The sequence below is a fragment of the Scyliorhinus torazame genome, chromosome 21 (genome assembly GCF_047496885.1).
Source record: "Scyliorhinus torazame isolate Kashiwa2021f chromosome 21, sScyTor2.1, whole genome shotgun sequence".
Lineage (NCBI taxonomy): Eukaryota > Metazoa > Chordata > Chondrichthyes > Carcharhiniformes > Scyliorhinidae > Scyliorhinus > Scyliorhinus torazame.
Window position 1 is genome coordinate 116,531,214 of NC_092727.1, and position 19,615 is coordinate 116,550,828.

General features: G+C 51.0%; 1 protein-coding gene across 5 annotated transcripts in view; it reads left to right on the top strand.

Annotated features, from left to right (window-relative positions):
- The window catches only part of znf385c (zinc finger protein 385C), a 520,410-nt gene that overhangs the window by 488,248 nt on the left and 12,547 nt on the right, over positions 1 to 19,615 (top strand). For all 5 annotated transcript variants that reach the window (XM_072487338.1, XM_072487339.1, XM_072487340.1 and 2 more), the window contains exon 5: positions 5,548 to 5,871. In XM_072487338.1, the coding sequence (XP_072343439.1) occupies positions 5,548 to 5,871 (324 nt within the window). The remainder of the gene's footprint in view (positions 1 to 5,547; positions 5,872 to 19,615) is intronic.

Consider the following 19,615-nt stretch of genomic DNA (forward strand, 5'->3'; position numbering starts at 1 on the left):
GGTCTCCCCATGGCCGACTTCCGGTTTCCTGCTCCGAAAAAGTAAGTTAAAAATCAAAAACCCAGCTTACCTTCCAGTTCTCTCCTCCAAAAATCGCTCCCCTCCGCATCCTGCATATTTAATTTATTGTCACATGTACCGAAGTACAGTGAAAAGTATTTTCCTGCGGCCGAGGAACGTACACAGTCCGTACCTAGTAGACACAAGAATAATCAACAGAGAACATTGACAAATGGTACATCGACAAAACAGTGATTGGTTAAAGTGCGGAACAAGGGGCCAAACAAAGCAAATACATGAGCAAGAGCAGCATAGGGCGTCGTGAATAGTGTTCTTACAGGGAACAGATCAGTCCAAGAGGGAGTCGTTGAGGAGTCTTGTAGCTGTGGGGAAGAAGCTGTTCCTATCTCTGGATGTGCGAATCTTCAGACTTCTGTACCTTCTGCCTGATGGAAGGGTCTGGAAGAAGGCATTGCCTGGGTGGGAGGGGTCCCTGATAATGCTGTCTGCCTTCCTGAGGCAGCGGGAGACGTATACAGAATCAATGTGGGGGTGGCAGGTTTGTGTGGTGCGTTGGGCTGAGTTCACCACAGTCTGCAGTTTCTTTCTACATCAACGTAACACAGAAAGGCTAAAATAGTGGTGGACAAGAGCCACAGCTCGTTCCCAAAACAACAGAATGGTTGCAGTGCTGAAAGCTCATTCCAGGGCCATAATGGGGTAGATTTTTAAAAACCCTTTTCATTTGCCTGGACACTTCTGTTGCACGAGGTGTGCCAAGTCTAACTGAAAATCCTGAAGTCCTAAGTAATCAATTTTAATGTTGTGTTTAGTCATTTAAAAAGACATCAAACGGCACAGAACTGGTGCACAAATACGAGGCTTCTCAATAGCTTGAAGGATTGCTGGTTTTAACCTCATGGTGGTTTTCAGAATGGCAGGTGGGGGTGGGAGGGGGCGGGGTTTGGGGAGTGGGGGTGTGGAATGCGATTGCTTAATGTTCTAATTGCTCCTGTACTCCCTGCAGCCAGCTGTAAGCTGGTCCCCCTTGAGAGGAAACATGGCAATCACTCCCATGGATTTCAGATACTTAATATTTTTATTGCACATCAAAATACACAAGATCATTTGCACATAATTGCGGAGAGCCTTTATCTGCATGGAGTGAAAAACAACATCGCACCTGGTATGAAATTGGACTTGCAATGTGCAACTAAATTGAAAATGAAATTTACATTTTTGCTCGAGAGGTAACAAATAATAAATTGTCTCCTATTACACCACATAAGCATTCTGCTACTTCCTGAATCTTTGCTCAAATGCTGCCGGAAAGAATGGCGCCATAAGAAAATAATATGAAACTATTTAAAGGTTTTCGCAATGATAGATTATTTTTTGCCCACACCCTCCCCGGCCCTGCTGAGATTTTACTGTTCCACCTGTCTTGCAGCTGTTGTTACCCAGCTAACACAGGTCTGGAATAAACCGGCTTAAAATCAGAATATTGATGTTTATTTCTGAGAATATTCAGAAATGATTTGAAACAGGTCTACAAATTAACAGCTATAATGACAGGGTGGAGATTCGCTCATTCACCTAAAGAATATATTAAAAGTCATAGGGCTCGAGTCAACGGGACAGACAGAGGGCGGGATTCTCCGACCGCGCCTGCCCGGCGACCGGATAATCCCACCCGAGGTCAATGGACTTCTCCATTGTCCCCGAGCTTGCGGTGGGTGGGGTGGAAGGATCCAGCCCAGAATTCCATTTTGTGTGTGTTGAGCGGGGTGTTTCTTAGCACCTGCGGTGGCGAGAAACATTGCGCTGTTTAACGGGACTTGGCCATTTGATTTGGCCTCGGCAAGGAATGCTCCGTCGAGGCCACACTTACCTAATTTCCTGCACTGACCAGCTCAGCTCACGGAGCAGGAAGATGACTCAAGATTGGGATACCATTTTTAAATGCCGCCTCTGTCTTTCAAACCCCCCCCTTATTTCCCCCAACGCTGCTTCCGGACCTCCCCACTGCACCCAACTTACCTCTTAGGGGGTCCTTGAGCGCCTTCTCACCCTATCTCTTAAGTGCAAACCCCCCCTAGGGCCCGATCCCTGGCACGAGCAACCGGGGCACCTTGGCACCGCCAGCCTGGCATCCTGGCAGTGCCCATGCCAGTCTGGAAGTTCCACTCAGGCACCCTGGCAGGGTGGCACTTCAGGGTGTCTTGGGGGTTGTGCCAAGATGCCAGGCTGGCAGTGCCAAGGTGCCCAGGTGACAGCAGGAGTGCCAGGTTACTAACTTACCCAGAGAACGACCACCTGGGGTCCTCTAATGGCCTGGGAAACCCCCCCGGTGCCCTTACGCCTAGTCCACATTTGTGGAAACCAGTGCTAAGTGGTGCTCTGGCGAGGTCTCCCAAGCAAAACCTTTTGTCCCCAGGTGCCAGGTGAATACGGTGCAGACATATTTAAAAGACCCTAATGGCTAATTAAATATGCTAATCTGGATCTCGCCCAATGAGGGTGAGTTCCGGACCGCGACGTCTCACAAGATCTCATTAAATCTCACAAGGCGCTTCGAGCGTCGCAGATCTCGCGGGAGGCCTCTCGCAAGATTCTACGGCCTCACAGCATCACCAATCGGGCACGACGAGGCCATTAAGTCACGCCCGTAAATACAAACTATTTGTGTAGTCTTTACTCAATAATCTGGTTCTTCAATTCTTCCTCAAAAAAAGCAATGTTCTGATTGGTTCTGTCAGCCACTTTACCAGGAAGACTTCAAAGGCTCTCCACACCTCGAGAAACATGAAGAACATGCTTATGTCTGTTTCCATGGCTCACATTTTCTGGAACCATATGGCTTGAGAGGCACGACTTTGCCTCAAGCATGGTTGATTAGAAATCTCTCCCATTCTTGCTGCCCATTTTCTTTTTTTAGTATATCTTCTCACACACACACACTGTTGTTTTCTCCTTTGGGGAAGTGGTGGAAGGATTCCCCAGCTGATTATCAATCTGTTCAACCATGTTATGAGTGCTCCAACACATTCTGGAACCTGGAGCTTCTGGTCCAGAGGTAGGGGTGCTACCCACTGCGCCACAAGACCTCCTCTTGCTGCCCGTGTATTGAGAGGATTTGCAGGTTGATAATCAACCTGTTTGGACATGTTACAATCATATCTTCAATGGCCTTCAAGTCATGAGGTGGGACTTGAGCCCAGAGCTTCCAGCTCAGAGCGAGGGACAGTACTCACTGCACCACAAGACCTCCTTCCGGGAAGGTGACAAGTTTTGTAACTTTAAGTTACACATAAATGGTGCATTGATAGAGGTGATCAAAATATCTCCAGGTTTGTTTGCATCAGCACATATTGGCTCCTCACAAACTCCTCTTCCACATTTCAATTATATTTCAGGATCCAAAGCTCCGGGGAGTCTGTAGCTTCTCTTGTGTCTAAGCCAGAAGAGATCGAAAATATCGGTGGGAGCAAAAGACGTAAAGGTGAAAATCTGGGGCGGGATTCTCCCATCGGGCGGCTAAGTGTCGATGGCGGCGTAAAAACGGGAGTGTTTTACTCCGGCATCGGCACCCATTCCGAGACCCCATTCTGCGGACCACAGGGGGCAAGCACGGCGATGGAGCAGCCCACGCCGCTCCAGCTGCTGATCCTGGCCTGAACCCGGCGCCGCGGGGTCCGCACATGCGCAGTTGGTCCGGTGCCAACTAGCGCATGTGCAGTGGCCTTCTTCCCCGCGCCGGCTCCGACACCAAATGGCGCAGGGCTACAGGAGCCAGTGCGGAGGAAAGGAAGCCGGGGGGGGGGGGAGGGGCAGAGAGGCCGGCCCGCCGATCGGTGGGCCCCGATCGCGGGCCAGGCCACTATGGAGGCCCCCCCCCCGGGTCGGACGCCCCCTCACCCCCACTGGCCACACCCGGACCCTTCAACGACGAGCTCCCGCCGGCTCAGAGAATGTTAGAACGGCGCCGGTGGGACTCGGATGTTTTGTGACTGCCGCCCAGCCCATCCGGGCCGGAGAATCGGCGCTCCGGCCTGTGCCGGCCCGGGCCGGAGAGTCGCCGCATACCCCGACCAGTGCGCGCCGACCTCGCCGGCGCCGACGGCTCCGATTCTCTGCTCTGCGGAGAATCGGCGTCAGGGCGGCGTGGCGTGATTCGCGTGGCACCGCGCCGATTCTCCGACCCGGCGGAAGGTCGGAGAATTCCGCCCCTGACTCCGAGTAAAACAACTTAAATGTGGTGGAGGAAGGGGTCGATGGTAGCAAACATTCAAATAATTGTTTTAAAAAATTCGTTGATGCTTACCTTAAGAAGGCCGACAGAGTTGGCCAGCAGAGGTGGCACAGTGGTAATGTCACTGGACTAGTAATTCCGAGACCTCGACAAATGTTCTGGAGCACGCACAAGTTCAAATTCCAACTGCAGCTGGTAGAATTTAAATTCAATTGATTTTTAAAAACCTGGATTTGAAAGCCAAGCTCAGTCATTGGAACCATGAAACTATCGTCGATTGTTGTGAAACCAAAAAACCACCCGGTTCACTCATGTCCTTTAGGGAAGGAAATATGCCATCCTTTCCTGGCCTGCCCTACATGTGACTTCAGGTCCATAGCAATGCGGTTAATTATGAAATGGCCTCGCAAGCCACTCTGTTCAAGAGTAGGGCAATCAGGGACGGACAACGATCGGCCTTATCAACAACGCCCACATCCCAGCAAAGAGCAAATAAAATGCTGACCTCCCCGGTTTCAGCTCCAGCGCACCAGTTTTTATAAAGTTGTCCCATAGGAAAATCAGAAACCCACACATCAGGCCTGCCAGCTCGTTGGCATCTTATTTTCCAGTACCCTGGTGACCACGTACCAGGTCCAGGGACATTTATCCTTACCAGATTTCCTGGGGAATTATTTGTTATTTGGTGATGTTCTGACTTGAATGGGATATGTGAAGAATATGGATAGAGTCTATCCCTCAACACCCTGTCAGTCCACAGTTTACATAGAACTTGTTCGAACAACATAGCCAATAAAAAAACTGAGGTATGACATTTAAGCTTTTAAACTTGGGGAATTTTAATGTGGGTTCCATGGTTTATCAGTGTTCAAGTTGCTACTTGTAATTTAGCTTGGGAGATTTGCTTTCAATGGAAGGTGCTGACTTCGCGATTCTGAAGCGCAGTATTGAATTTGTAGCTTTTGAAGTCTGGATGACATTTACTTTCTGAAGAACCAATCTCTTCCAGTTAAATTACTTTTCTACATTAACAGTGCTCAGAATCGCAATGTTGAAGACAATATTCTATATAAGAACAAGGGAATAGCATTACCATGTTTTGGGATGCCTGTAGATAACAGGGGAGGCAGGTTATAAATCTGCAGCGATTTACATCAAGCCATCTTGCATTAATGCATTGACTGTCTGAAAATAATCCAATTTAAATTTGAATGTTTCTTCTTCCCTGTCAAAATGTAGGTGGATGTAAAAGGATGTGCATTCTCAACCTATTGTGCCCTTTGTTTGCTTTGTAGAGGATTTTTCTACCACAGCAACAGGTGAGAAGAAAGGTAATACTACCTCATTGGTTCACGTATCAAAAGTGTTCATGATGGAATCAGCAGGCACCAAGACATCCGCCGTGTTTTCCTGTTCAGAAGCTACGAACGGCAGGTCGGAAGACGACATTGCGACCTCGGTTGTACACACCGCGGAGATCATTCGAAGTGAGGGCACCGACAGTGTTAGCTCAGCCCCCGAGAGTGAAAAAGAGGGAGAGAAGTCGAAACAACAGCTCTACTGCGCGGTTTGCAAAGTGACCGTGAACTCGGTATCACAGCTCGAGGCGCACAACAATGGTGAGTGTCCTTGCTTCTTGACGTCCGTGAAACAGGGCGCAGTAGGCGTCAATGAAAGTAGGCAATACTTACCTGCGCAGTTTTTACTCAGGTGTATGTTAAGTTGAGATGATAGCTTTGAAAGAGGCCACGCAGCCCCAACTGATCTGTGCTAATGTTTTTATTCCACACCTGTCTCCGTCTCGCCATGCCAGTAGCACTTTCTGTTCCTTTCTCCCTCGTGTACCAATCCAACTTCTCTTAAAAGCATCAAAGTTCTGGGGCGTCATTCTCCGACCCCCCCGCCGGGTCGGAGAATGGCCGTTGGCCGCCGTGAATCCCGCCCTCGCCCCCGCCGAAGTCTCCGGTACCGGAGATTGGGCGGGGGCGGGAATCGGGCCGCGCCGGTTGGCGGGACCCCCCCCCCCGCTCAATTCTCCGGCCAGGATGGACCGAAGTCCAGCCCAGAAATTGCCTGTCCCGCCGGCGTAAATCAAAGCTGGTATTTACCGGCGGGACCAGGCGGCGTGGGCGGGCTCCGGGGTCCTGGGGGGGCGCGGGGCGATCTGACCCCGGGGGGTGCCCCCACGGTGGCGTGGCCCGCGATCGGGGCCCACCGATCCGCGGGCGGGCCTGTGCTGTGGGGGCACTCTTTCCCTTCCGCCTCTGCCGCGGCCTCCACCATGGCGGAGGCGGAAGAGACACTCCCCACTACGCATGCGCGGGAAACTGTCGGCGGCCGCTGAAGCTCCCGCGCATGCGCCGCATTTCCGCGCCAGCTGGCGGGGCACCAAACGCCATTTCCGCCAGCTGGCGGGGCAACAAACGCCATTTCCGCCAGCTGGCGGGGCGGAAGTCCCTCCGGCGCCAGCCTAGCCCCTCAATGTTGGGGCTCGGCCCCCAAAGATGCGGAGCATTCCGCACCTTTGGGCCGGCGCGATGCCCGTCTGATTGGCGCCAGTCGGCGGACATCGCGCCGTTGGGGGAGAATTTTGCCCCTGATTCTAGACCTGCTTCTTGTACAGTCACAATTAGTTCTTTGTCGAAAAACGTCAGATCAGTGGTAGAATTTTGTCAGCCATCTTCAACCCATGATCTTGGACAACTAATCTCCTTAGGGTTCTCAGCAAACTAATAATTACACAAGGTCTTCCAGAAGGGAGGGTCAAAGCGCAGAAGAGCAATAGTAATAGAGGACTCTATAGTCAGGGGCACAGATAGGCGCTACTGTGGACGTGAAAGAGACTCCAGGATGGTATGTTGCCTCCCTGGTGCCAAGGTCCAGGATGTCTCCGAACGGGTAGAGGGCATCCTGAATGGGGGAGGGCAAACAGGCAGAGGTCGTTGTACATATTGGTACTAACGACATAGGCAGGAAGGGGCATGAGGTCCTGCAGCAGGAGTTCAGGGAGCTAGGCATAAAGTTAAAAGACAGGACCTCTAGGGTTGTAATCTCGGGATTATTCCCTGTGCCACGTGCCAGTGAGGCTAGAAATAGGAAGATAGAGCAGCTAAACACATGGCTAAACAGCTGGTGTAGGAGGGAGGGTTTCCGTTATCTGGACCACTGGGAGCTCTTCCGGGGCAGGTGTGACCTATATCAGAAGGACGGGTTGCATCAAAACTGGAGAGGCATAAATATCCTGGCCGCGAGGTTTGCTAGTGTCACACGGGAGGGTTTAAACTAGTATGGCAGGGGGGTGGGCACGGGAGCAATAGGTCAGAAGGTGAGAGCATTGAGGGAGAACTAGGGAATAGGGACAGTGTGGCTCTGAGGCAGAGCAGACAGGGAGAAGTTGCTGAACACAGCGGGTCTGGTGGCCTGAAGTGCATATGTTTTAATGCAAGAAGTATTACGGGTAAAGCAGATGAACTTAGAGCTTGGATTAGTACTTGGAACTATGATGTTGTTGCCATTACAGAGACCTGGTTGAGGGAAGGGCAGGATTGGCAGCTAAACGTTCCAGGATTTAGATGTTTCAGGCGGGATTGAGGGGGATGTAAAAGGGGTGGCGGAGTTGCGCTACTGGTTAGGGAGAATATCACAGCTGTACTGCGGGAGGACACCTCAGAGGGCAGTGGGGCTATATGGGTAGAGATCAGGAATAAGAAGGGTGCAGTCACAATGTTGGGGGTTTACTACAGGCCTCCCTACAGCCAGCGGGAGATAGAGGAGCAGATAGGTAGACAGATTTTGGAAAAGAGTAAAAACAACAGGGTTGTGGTGATGGGAGACTTCAACTTCCCCAATATTGACTGGGACTCACTTAGTGCCAGGGGCTTAGACGGGGCAGAGTTTGTAAGGAGCATCCAGGAGGGCTTCTTAAAACAATATGTAGACAGTCCAACTAGGGAAGGGGCGGTACTGGACCTGGTATTGGGGAATGAGCCCGGCCAGGTGGTAGAAGATTCAGTAGGGGAGCATTTCGGGAACAGTGACCACAATTCAGTAAGTTTTAAAGTGCTGGTGGACAAGGATAAGAGTGGTCCTAGGATGAATGTGCTAAATTGGGGGAAGGCTAATTATAACAATATTAGGCGGGAACTGAAGAACTTAGATTGGGGGCGGATGTTTGAGGGCAAATCAACATCTGACATGTGGGAGGCTTTCAAGTGTCAGTTGAAAGGAATTCAGGATCGGCATGTTCCTGTGAGGAAGAAGGATAAATTCAGCAATTTTCGGGAACCTTGGATAACGAGAGATATTGTAGGCCTCGTCAAAAAGAAAAAGGAGGCATTTGTCAGGGCTAAAAGGCTGGGAATAGACAAAGCCTGTGTGGAATATAAGGAAAGTGGGAAGGAACTTAAGCAAGGAGTCAGGAGGGCTAGAAGGGGTCATGAAAACTCATTGGTAAATAGGGTTAAGGAAAATCCCAAGCCTTTTTACACGTACATAAAAAGCAAGAGAGTAGCCAGGGAAAGGGTTGGCCCACTGAAGGATAGGCAAGGGAATCTATGTGTGGAGCCAGAGGAAATGGGCGAGGTACTAAATGAATACTTTGCATCAGTATTCACCAAAGAGAAGGAATTGGTAGATGTTGAGTCTGGAGAAGGGTGTGTAGATAGCCTGGGTCACATTGAGATCCAAAAAGATGAGGTGTTGGGCATCTTAAAAAATATTAAGGTAGATAAGTCCCCAGGGCCTGATGGGATCTACCCCAGAATACTGAAGGAGGCTGGAGAGGAAATTGCTGAGGCCTTGACAGAAATCTTTGGATCCTCACTGTCTTCAGGGGATGTCCCGGAGGACTGGAGAATAGCCAATGTTGTTCCTCTGTTTAAGAAGGGTAGCAAGGATAATCCAGGAAACTACAGGCCGGTGAGCCTTACTTCAGTGGTAGGGAAATTACTGGAGAGAATTCTTCGAGACAGGATCTACTCCCATTTGGAAGCAAATGGACGTATTAGTGAGAGGCAGCATGGTTTTGTGAAGGGGAGGTCGTGTCTCACTAACTTGATAGAGTTTTTTGAGGAGGTCACAAAGATGATTGATGAAGTGGATGTTGTCTATATGGACTTCAGTAAGGCCTTTGACAAGGTCCCTCATGGTAGACTAGTACAAAAGGTGAAGTCACACGGGATCAGGGGTGAGCTGGCAAGGTGGATACAGAACTGGCTAGGTCATAGAAGGCAGAGAGTAGCAATGGAAAGATGCTTTTCTAATTGGACGGCTGTGACCAGTGGTGTTCCACAGGGATCAGTGCTGGGACCTTTGCTGTTTGTAGTTTATATAAAGATTTGGAGGAAAATGTAACTGGTCTGATTAGTAAGTTTGCAGACGACACAAAGGTTGGTGGAATTGCGGATAGCAATGAGGACTGTCAGAGGATACAGCAGGATTTAGATTGTTTGGAGACTTGGGCGGAGAGATGGCAGATGGAGTTTAATCCGGACAAATGTGAGGTAATACATTTTGGAAGGTCTAATGCAGGTAGGGAATATACAGTGAATGGTAGAACCCTCAAGAGTATTGAAAGTCAGAGAGATCTAGGTGTACAGGTCCACAGGTCACTGAAAGGGGCAACACAGGTGGAGAAGGTAGTCAAGAGGGCATACGGCATGCTTGCCTTCATTGGCCGGGGCATTGAGTATGAGAATTGGCAAGTCATGTTGCAGCTGTATAGAACCTTAATTAGGCCACTCTTGGAGTATAGTGTTCAATTCTGGTCGCCACATTACCAGAAGGATGTGGAAGCTTTAGAGAGGGTGCATAAGAAATTTACCAGAATGTTGCCTGGTATGGAGGGCATTAGCTATGAGGGGCGGTTGAATAAACTCGGTTTGTTCTCACTGGAACGAAGGAGGTTGAGGGGCGACCTGATAGAGGTCTACAAAATTATATGGGGCATAGACAGAGTGGATAGTCAGAGGCTTTTCCCCGGGGTAGAGGGGTCAATTACTAGGGGGCATAGGTTTAAGGTGAGAGGGGCAAGGTTTAGAGTAGATGTACGAGGCAAGTTTTTTACACAGAGGGTAGTGGGTGCCTGGAACTCGCTACCGGAGGAGGTGGTAGAAGCAGGGACGATAATGACATTTAAGGGGCATCTTGACAAATACATGAGTAGGATGGGAATAGAGGGATACGGACCTAGGAAGTGTAGAAGATTTTAGTTTAGTCGGGCAGCATGGTCAGCACGGGCTTGGAGGGCTGAAGAGCCTGTTCCTGTGCTGTACATTTCTTTGTTCTTTGTTCATTACAGACATTTGAAGCGAGGCTGGGCGCGATCTAACAAAAAAGGAAACAGAGTAGCGCCGGGAACTAGCCCCGCTATCAAACCTTTTCGGGCCTTAGTGGGGCATGCCCCACCAAGGCCGCACTTCAACCCATTCCCTGCACTGAGGAGCTCCACTCACCAGTGCATGTAGAGATCGGGGCAGCATTTTCAAATGGTGTCTCAATCTCTCAACCCCCCCCCCCGTGATGTGACACCCTTAACCCCCCTCCAACTCACCTGTTGGGGGCCCTTAAGCCCCCACCCACCCCATCTCATATGGCAGGGCACCCCCAAGCTCGAACCCTGGCGAGGGCAAAATGTCACCTGAGCACCTTGGCACTGCAAGCCTGGCACCCTGGTTAGAGCAGGTGTTGGCATAGTTAAGTGAGCAGTTAATCTCACTTAAGGATGCGAGTCAGATCGTGACATCTCGCAAGATCTAGTTAAATCTCGTGAGACATAACAACCATCAGGAATCCTGGGAGAGGCCTGCCATGGAATCGTCCCCTCCCAATTTCCGGCAGGACGCAGCTGGTAAATCGCGACCGGTATATCCTCTTGTTAGTCTTTGGGAGTCACCAGCGGAGGAAGACACTAAAAGTGAGCTAAGGAGTGGATTATGAATTTAAAGAAATTACTGAACCGGGAAAACGGGGGGCAGGATTCTCTATCCTGCCACACCTGTTTTCAGGTGTGCCCCCCCCCCAAGGGGATTCTTTGACCCACCAGCCGGCCTATGGAGTTTTCCATTGTGTCGAGAAATTCGCGGGTGTCAGTGCGCTGCAGGCATACCGGAGACTCCCACCGACGGAGAATCCAGCCAATCTACAAAGTACATTAAAAATCGTGTCAACCGTTGTCTTAGATAAGCTCATCCCAGAAGACTGTAAAATCCCAGGTCCTAGAATCAGACCATGGATTAGTTACTCGGGCAAGACACTGCCATTGCCCAGAGAACCATACGGGGGACTGAATAAGTTCAAACAGAAAATGCTGGTAAGACTCAACATGTCCGACAACACCTGATGAGAGAATAAAAGATTTGACATTTTTCTGATGGAAAGCGAAGCGTCACTTGAAAGGGAGATGGTTCAAAAACTGTAAAATTACATGAAAGGCAGTTTGTCGAATCACGAGCCTCAGCTATAGGATTGTGAATTTAAATTCTGTCCTTGACCAGCTTTCCAGATCACCTGCGTGAAATGGGTAGGATTCACAATTTCTCTGAATGGATGCCAGGCAGCATATGTAAATACCACCAAAAATATCCAACTTTTGGAGAGGGATAAGAGGTCTGCCACAAGAAAAACCAGAACCGCAGAATAAATTGATGTTGAATTGACATCTTACCCACCAAAGAAAGAACGAACATCGAGTCCCAAAATCCCCTTTGATTCAGAGCCAGAAGGTCTGCAGTCGCTTGATTCTATCATTTTTACATTGATGTGGAAATGCCGGCGTTGGACTGGGGTGGGTCCAGTAAGAGGTCTTACAACACCAGGTTAAAGTCCAACAGGTTTGTTTGGCATCATGAGCTTTCCCCCACTGGCAATGGGGGAACATAAATTTCTGGCCTCTGTCTCTTTTCCTTGCTGTGGTTAGTGACGAGTGCGAGGGCGGACTGGAGCAATCGCGTGTAGTATGTAGAGATCAATCAGATTGTTAGTTCCGTTGAGTTAAGTAAAAAGACATGTTGCCCTTGTGAAAGTATTTAGAAACTGAAGCATAAATGGCTGGTCACACGGTGGAGCCAAAGCTGGGAACTGGACAATTCCACTGAAGTAGAAGTAAAGGAAAGAATGACTTGCCCGTTCCAGGTGGGATTCTCCATTCCCGCCGCAGTGAATGGAGTTCTGGCTGAGTGCCAGATTCTCCTTTCTCACTGGCAGTGGTAGGTGGGGCTTGCAATGGAGAATCCTGGCCTACGCATCACCTTCGCAAAGTGACGAGATCTCAAAGCATTTTACAGGCAATGAAGTATTTTTGAAATGTATCCACTATTGCAATGTGGAAATCATGACACAATAAAAAATTTATGCACAAGCTCTTGCAAACAACTATGTAATGGTGACTAGATAACATGATGGGGCGAAATTCTCCGGAAACGGCGCGATGTCCGCCGACTGGCGCCCAAAGCGGCGCAAATCAGTCGGGCATCGCGTCGCCCCAAAGGTGCGGAATGCTCCGCATCTTTGGGGGCCGAGCCCCAACCTTAAGGGGCTAGGTCGGCGCCGGACGAATTTCCGCCTCGCCAGCTGGCGGAGACGGCCTTTGGTGCCCCGCCAGCTGGCGCGGAAATGACATCTCCGGGCGGCGCATGCGCGGGAGCGTCAGCGGCCGCTGACGGCATTCCCGCGCATGCACAGTGGAGGGAGTCTCTTCTGCCTCCGCCATGGTGGAGACCGTGGCGAAGGCGGAAGGGAAAGAGTGCCCCCACGGCACAGGCCCGCCCGCGGATCGGTGGGCCCCCATCGCGGGCCAGGCCACCGTGGGGGCACCCCCTGGGGCCAAATCGCCAGCGCCCCCCCCCCAGGACCCCGGAGCCCGCCCACGCCGCCTTGTCCCGCCGGTAAGGTAGGTGGTTTAATCTACGCCGGCGGGACAGGCGTTTTAGCGACGGGACTCCGGCCCATCCGGGCCGGAGAATCGCGCGGGGGGCCCGCCAACCGGCGCGGTGCAATTCCCGCCCCCGCCGAATATCTGGTGCCGGAGACTTCGGCAACCGGCGGGGGCGGGATTCACGCCAGCCCCCGGCGATCCTCCGACCCGGCGGAGGGTCGGAGAATCTCGCCCCATGTTTCCATTAGTGACGTTGGTTGAAGCATAAATATTTGCCAGGACACTGGGAACAATTCCCCAGCTCTTCTTCGATATAGCTCGATATTTTCAATCCACCTGAGAAAGCAGATATGTAGGGCCTCCGTTTAACACCACTCCGGAATATAGAACCTGCAAAAATGCAGCACTCCCTCTGTGCTGCACTGGAATGTTAGCCTACAATTATGAGGCCACCTGATGTTGCATTCAAAAGTATCATTGATCATATAGAATTGTTGGATTAGATAGTAGGCAGCACGGTGGCACAGTGGTTAGCACTGCTGCCTTAGTTCAGTTTGAATCTGACCTGGGGTGACTGTCTGTGCGGAGTTTAGACTTTCTCCCCATGCCTGGGTGAGTTTCCTCCAGGTACTCCGGTTCCATCACACAGTCCAAAGAAGTGCAGGTTTGGCCAGGCTAAATTGCCCCAAAGTGCCCAAAGATTAGGTGGGGTTATAGGGATAGGGTGGGGGTTGTGCCTCGGTAGGGTGCTCTTTCGGGGGGGACAGTGCAGCCTCAACAGGCTGAACGGCCTCCTTCTGCACTGTATGGATTCTATGATGGGATATTGTTGGATGTGTTTGAAGAAACTGAGTACACGAGGGCAGCACGGTGGCGCAGTGCGTTAGCACTGCGGCCTCATGGCACCGAGGTCCCAGGTTCGATCCCTGCTCTGGGTAAATGACCGTGTGGAGTTTGCACATTCTCCCCGTGTCTGCGTGGGTTTCGCCCCCACAACCCAAAAATGTGCAGGTTAGGTGGATTGGTCACGCTAAAATTGTCCCTCAAATGGAAAAAATGAATTGGGCACTCTAAAAATTTTTTTTTTTTAAACTGAGTACAGTACTACAAAAGAAAGAAGACCAGAAATGTTTGCTGCTAACAGCTGCAGCCAAAGAGTTAATGGTCATTGTCATTCCCATGTCAACTGTTTTAACAGAGGCTTTTAATTACCCAGTTAAACACCTCCATTAAAGTAGCATGTGGACCGATGTCAAGTAAATGCATTTGTCTACTATTATTGGAAAAAACTTCTTTCAGCTTGTCTCGTGTGGAACAGAAAACAGATAAAACCTCTCCGAATGTACCAGTGTACTTTACAACCAATCAATCATTGTTGTTATGTCGAGAAATGCAGTCTCCGACTTATTCTGGTCTCTGTAACCTCTATTCTGGAAAAATGAAACCATTTACCCTTGGAGCCACCTTTGCAACTATTGACCGATTCGCTAGGATTTTCCCAATGCGTCCAATTGGCTGATGTAGCATCTGGGTGGATGAACAGCTGACACCCTGTTCATACATTTACACAAGGATTCCACAGTGAAGACCCCCCTCTCAGACCCAATCCTCCCCCCGACACCCTACCACCGCTGACAAATGTATTCCAACCCCTCTTAAAAATAAAACAAAAACCAATACAATAATCGAACAGCGAGCCATTTGGGATACTTGCCTTTATTAGCTGAGGCATAAGAGCAAGGATGTTATGATGGAGTTGTATAACGTGCTCGTTAGGCCACAGCTAAAGCACTGTGTGCAGTTCTAGTCACTACACTATAGGAGGAATGTGATAGTAATGTAGAGGGTGCAGAGGAGATTCACCAGGATGTTGCCTGGGCTGGGGCGTTTCAGCTATGAGGCAAGGCTGGTTCGGCTCGGGTTGTTTTCCTTGGAGCAGAGAAGGTGGAGGGAGGGGACCTGATTGAGATGTACAAAATTATGAAGGATATAGATAGGGTAGATAGGAAGAAACCTTTCCCCTTAGTATAGGGTAAATAACCAGGGGGTATAGATTTAAGGTAAGGGGCAGGAGATTTAGAAAGGATCTGAGGAAACTCTTTTTCACCCAGGGGGTAGTGGGAATCTGGAATTCACCACCAAAAGGGTGGCAGAGGTGGAAACCCTCACAACATTTCAGAAGCATTTAGATGAGCACTTAAAACATCATGGGCATGATTTAACGTCCTCGTCGCTTCCGACTTTGGGATGAGGCTGTTGAACCTCGCGATATCACAGTGCAGCACGATAGCTCTGTGGCTTCACAGCGCCAGGGTCCCAGGTTCGATTCCCCGCTGGGTCACTGTCTTTGCGGAGTCTGCACGTTCTCCCCGTGTATGCATGGGTTTCCTCCGGGTGCTCCGGTTTCCTCCCACAGTCCAAAGATGTGCAGGTTAGGTGGATTGGCCATGGTAAATTGCCCTTAGTGACCAAAAAGGTTGGGAGGGGTTATTGGGTTGCGTAGGGATGGGGTGGAAGTGAGGGCTTAAGTGGGTCAGTGCAGACTCGATGGGCCAAGTGGCCTCCTTCTGCACTGTATGTATGTTCTATGAGAAGCCTCTCGCAAGATTCGCGACGCTCCAAATGTCTTACGAGTTTCAACAGAATCTCGTGAGATGTCGCGATCTGGATCTTGCTGTCGCTGGGCGAGATCCAGATCAGAATATTTAAATGATCCATTCGATTCATTTAAATATGCGCTCGCCAGATTCTCCCGGCATCTGGGATTCACCTGCAGCGTCTGTGAGACCTTAAGCAGATGCTGCCGGTCTCGAGGACAATGAGGGACTGGTCCACACAAATGTAGACCAATCCTAACACCACCTGAGGAGTGTCTCCCAGGCCATTGGAGGCCCTTGGGTGGTCGGGCATTGGGCAGGGTGGTACCCTGGCAATCATGGCTTGAAATGAAATGCATGTGGGCACCTTGGCATTACCAGCCTGACATCTTGGCACCCAGCCCCTGTGATGCCCACCAGTTGCGGGAGGCCTGAAGCACCACATGCTTTCTCTCGCCAGCGCCACCCAGCTGCAAACAGGCCCTCTTCTTTCGTGCTCAAGCTCCTTAATAAATCAATACCCGGACTTCCGGGTGCGGCGATGACCAGCTGAGTCGCACGTTTCGGCAGCACCCGGTGAAACGGACTTTTGGGCTCTTGACAGGAGCCCCAACGGCAATTTTGACGGCTAAAAACACTGTGCGGTAAACCAGAAGGGAATCCCCCCTGGATACGGATGAAAAAAGGAGGAGAAAGTGGCCGGATTGCAGTGGATCCTTTAGAACAGCGGCAAGGAAGGCAAGCAAAAACCAAGATGGCGTCGGAAGGTGGCAGTTTAACATGGGGCCCTGAACAACAAGAGTTCTTGAAATGCTGTGTGGAAGAGCTCAAAAAGGAAATGAAGAAAGAGCTGTTGGCCCCGATACTACAGGTGATCGGAGGGCTAAAGGAGGAACAAAAGACCCAGGAGCGGGAGCTTCGGGTCGTGAAGGCAAAGGCAGCCGAGAATGAGGACGACATACAGGGCCTGGTGGTGAAGACGGAGACGCATGAGGCACATCAGAAACGATGTGTGGAAAGGTTGGAGGCACTGGAGAACAACACAAGGAGGAACAACCTGAGGATTCTTGGTCTTCCTGAAGGTGCGGAGGGAGCGGACGTCGGGGCATATGTGAGCACGATGCTGCACTCGTTAATGGGAGCGGAGGCCCCGGCGGGTCCGTTGGAGGTGGAGGGAGCATACCGAGTGATGGCGCGAGGACCGAGAGCAGGAGAAATTCCCAGAGCCATAGTGGTGAGATTCCTCCGTTTTAAGGATAGAGAAATGGTCCTTAGATGGGCGAAGAAAACTCGGAGCAGTAAATGGGAGAACGCGGTGATCCGCGTTTATCAAGACTGGAGTGCGGAGGTGGCGAGAAGGAGGGCGAGCTTTAATCGGGCCAAGGCGGTGCTTCATAAAAAGAAGATAAAATTTGGAATGCTGCAACCGGCAAGACTGTGGGTCACATATCGAGGGAGGCACCACTACTTTGAGACGGCGGATGAAGCGTGGACTTTTATTGTGTAAGAAAAACTGGAATGAGCGGGTTATTAAAAAGAACGTTTGAACAAAGTGGTGGGGCGAATGTGGGGGGCAAAGAGGGGGGTTAAAAAGGGGGGAAAGAGGAGTTTTATGTACTAATCCTGCGATGTGGTAACTTTTCTCTCTTCCACAGGTGGTGATGGGGGGAGGAGGGGAGGTGGAGGAGATGGGGCGTTGGCCATTGGGGGCGGGGCCAAGGGAGAAGCGCGGGCTTGGTTCCCGCGCTATGATAATCATGGCGGGAATAGAGAAGCAGGAAGGAGGGGGCGTCGCACGGTGCGAGCCGAGGTCACGGGGGGAAGCCGAGGTAGGCCAGAGTTTGCTGACTCCTGGGAGCAACATGGGGGGAGTAATTACGCTAGCGGGGGATCTAGTGGGGGGGGGCGGTGGGAGGGGGGAATTACTGGGTTGCTGCTGCTGGGGAGAGGGGGGAGCTGGTATGGGAGGGGATGGGCGGGGGGGCACCGCCTGGGGGAGATACAGCTGCGTGGGAACCGGGTGAGGAGCTGGAAAAAGGGGATGGCTAATCAACAAGGGGGGGGGGTAGGAAGCCCCCCAACCCGGCTGATCACGTGGAACGTGAGAGGGCTGAACGAGCCGATAAAGAGGGCACGGGTACTCGCACACCTTAAGAAACTTAAGGCAGATGTGGTTATGTTACAGGAAACGCACCTGAAACTGATAGACCAGGTTAGGCTACGCAAAGGATGGGTGGGGCAGGTGTTCCATTCGGGGCTAGATGCGAAAAACAGGGGGGTGGCTATATTAGTGGGGAAGCGGGTAATGTTCGAGGCAAAGACTATAGTGGCGGATAACGGGGGCAGATACGTGATGGTGAGTGGCAAACTACAGGGGGAGACGGTGGTTTTGGTAAACGTATATGCCCCGAACTGGGATGATGCCAATTTTATGAGATGGATGCTTGGACGCATTCCGGACCTAGAGATGGGAAAGCTGATAATGGGGGGAGATTTTAATACGGTGTTGGAACCAGGGCTGGATAGGTCGAAGTCCAGGACTGGAAGGAGGCCGGCAGCAGCCAAGGTACTTAAAGATTTTATGGAGCAGATGGGAGGTGTAGACCCGTGGAGATTTAGCAGACCTAGGAGTAAGGAGTTCTCGTTTTTCTCCTATGTCCATAAAGTCTACTCGCGAATAGACTTTTTTGTGCTGGGAAGGGCGTTGATCCCGAAGGTGAGGGGAACGGAGTATAAGGCTATAGCCATTTCGGATCATGCTCCACACTGGGTAGACTTGGAGATAGGGGAGGAAACAGGAGGGCGCCCACCCTGGAGAATGGACATGGGACTAATAGCAGATGAGGGGGGGTGTCTAAGGGTGAGGGGGTGCATTGAAAAGTACTTGGAACTCAATGATAATGGGGAGGTCCAGGTGGGAGTGGTCTGGGAGGCGTTGAAGGCGGTGGTTAGAGGGGAGCTGATATCAATAAGGGCACATAAAGGGAAGCAGGAGAGTAAGGAACGGGAGCGGTTGCTGCAAGAACTTTTGAGGGTGGACAGACAATATGCGGAAGCACCGGAGGAGGGACTGTACAGGGAAAGGCAAAGGCTACATGTAGAATTTGACTTGCTGACTACGGGCACTGCAGAGGCACAATGGAGGAAGGCACAGGGTGTACAGTACGAATATGGGGAGAGGGCGAGCAGGTTGCTGGCACACCAATTGAGGAAAAGGGGAGCAGCGAGGGAAATAGGGGGAGTGAGGGATGAGGAAGGAGAGATGGAGCGGGGAGCGGAGAGAGTGAATGGAGTGTTCAAGACATTTTATAAAAAATTATATGAAGCTCAACCCCCGGATGGGAGGGAGAGAATGATGGGCTTCTTGGATCGGCTGGAATTTCCCAAGGTGGAAGAGCAGGAAAGGGTGGGACTGGGAGCACAGATCGAGGTAGAAGAAGTGGTGAAAGGAATTAGGAGCATGCAGGCGGGAAAGGCCCCGGGACCGGATGGATTCCCAGTCGAATTCTATAGAAAATATGTGGACTTGCTCGCCCCGGTATTGACGAGGACCTTTAATGAGGCAAAGGAAAGGGGACAACTGCCCCCGACTATGTCTGAAGCAACGATATCGCTTCTCTTAAAGAAGGAAAAGGACCCGCTACAATGCGGGTCCTATAGACCTATTTCCCTCCTAAATGTAGATGCCAAGATCCTGGCCAAGGTAATGGCAATGAGAATAGAGGAATGTGTCCCGGGGGTGGTCCACGAGGACCAAACTGGGTTTGTGAAGGGGAGACAGCTGAACACAAATATACGGAGGCTGTTAGGGGTAATGATGATGGCCCCACCAGAGGGGGAAACGGAGATAGTTGTGGCAATGGATGCCGAGAAAGCATTTGATAGAGTGGAGTG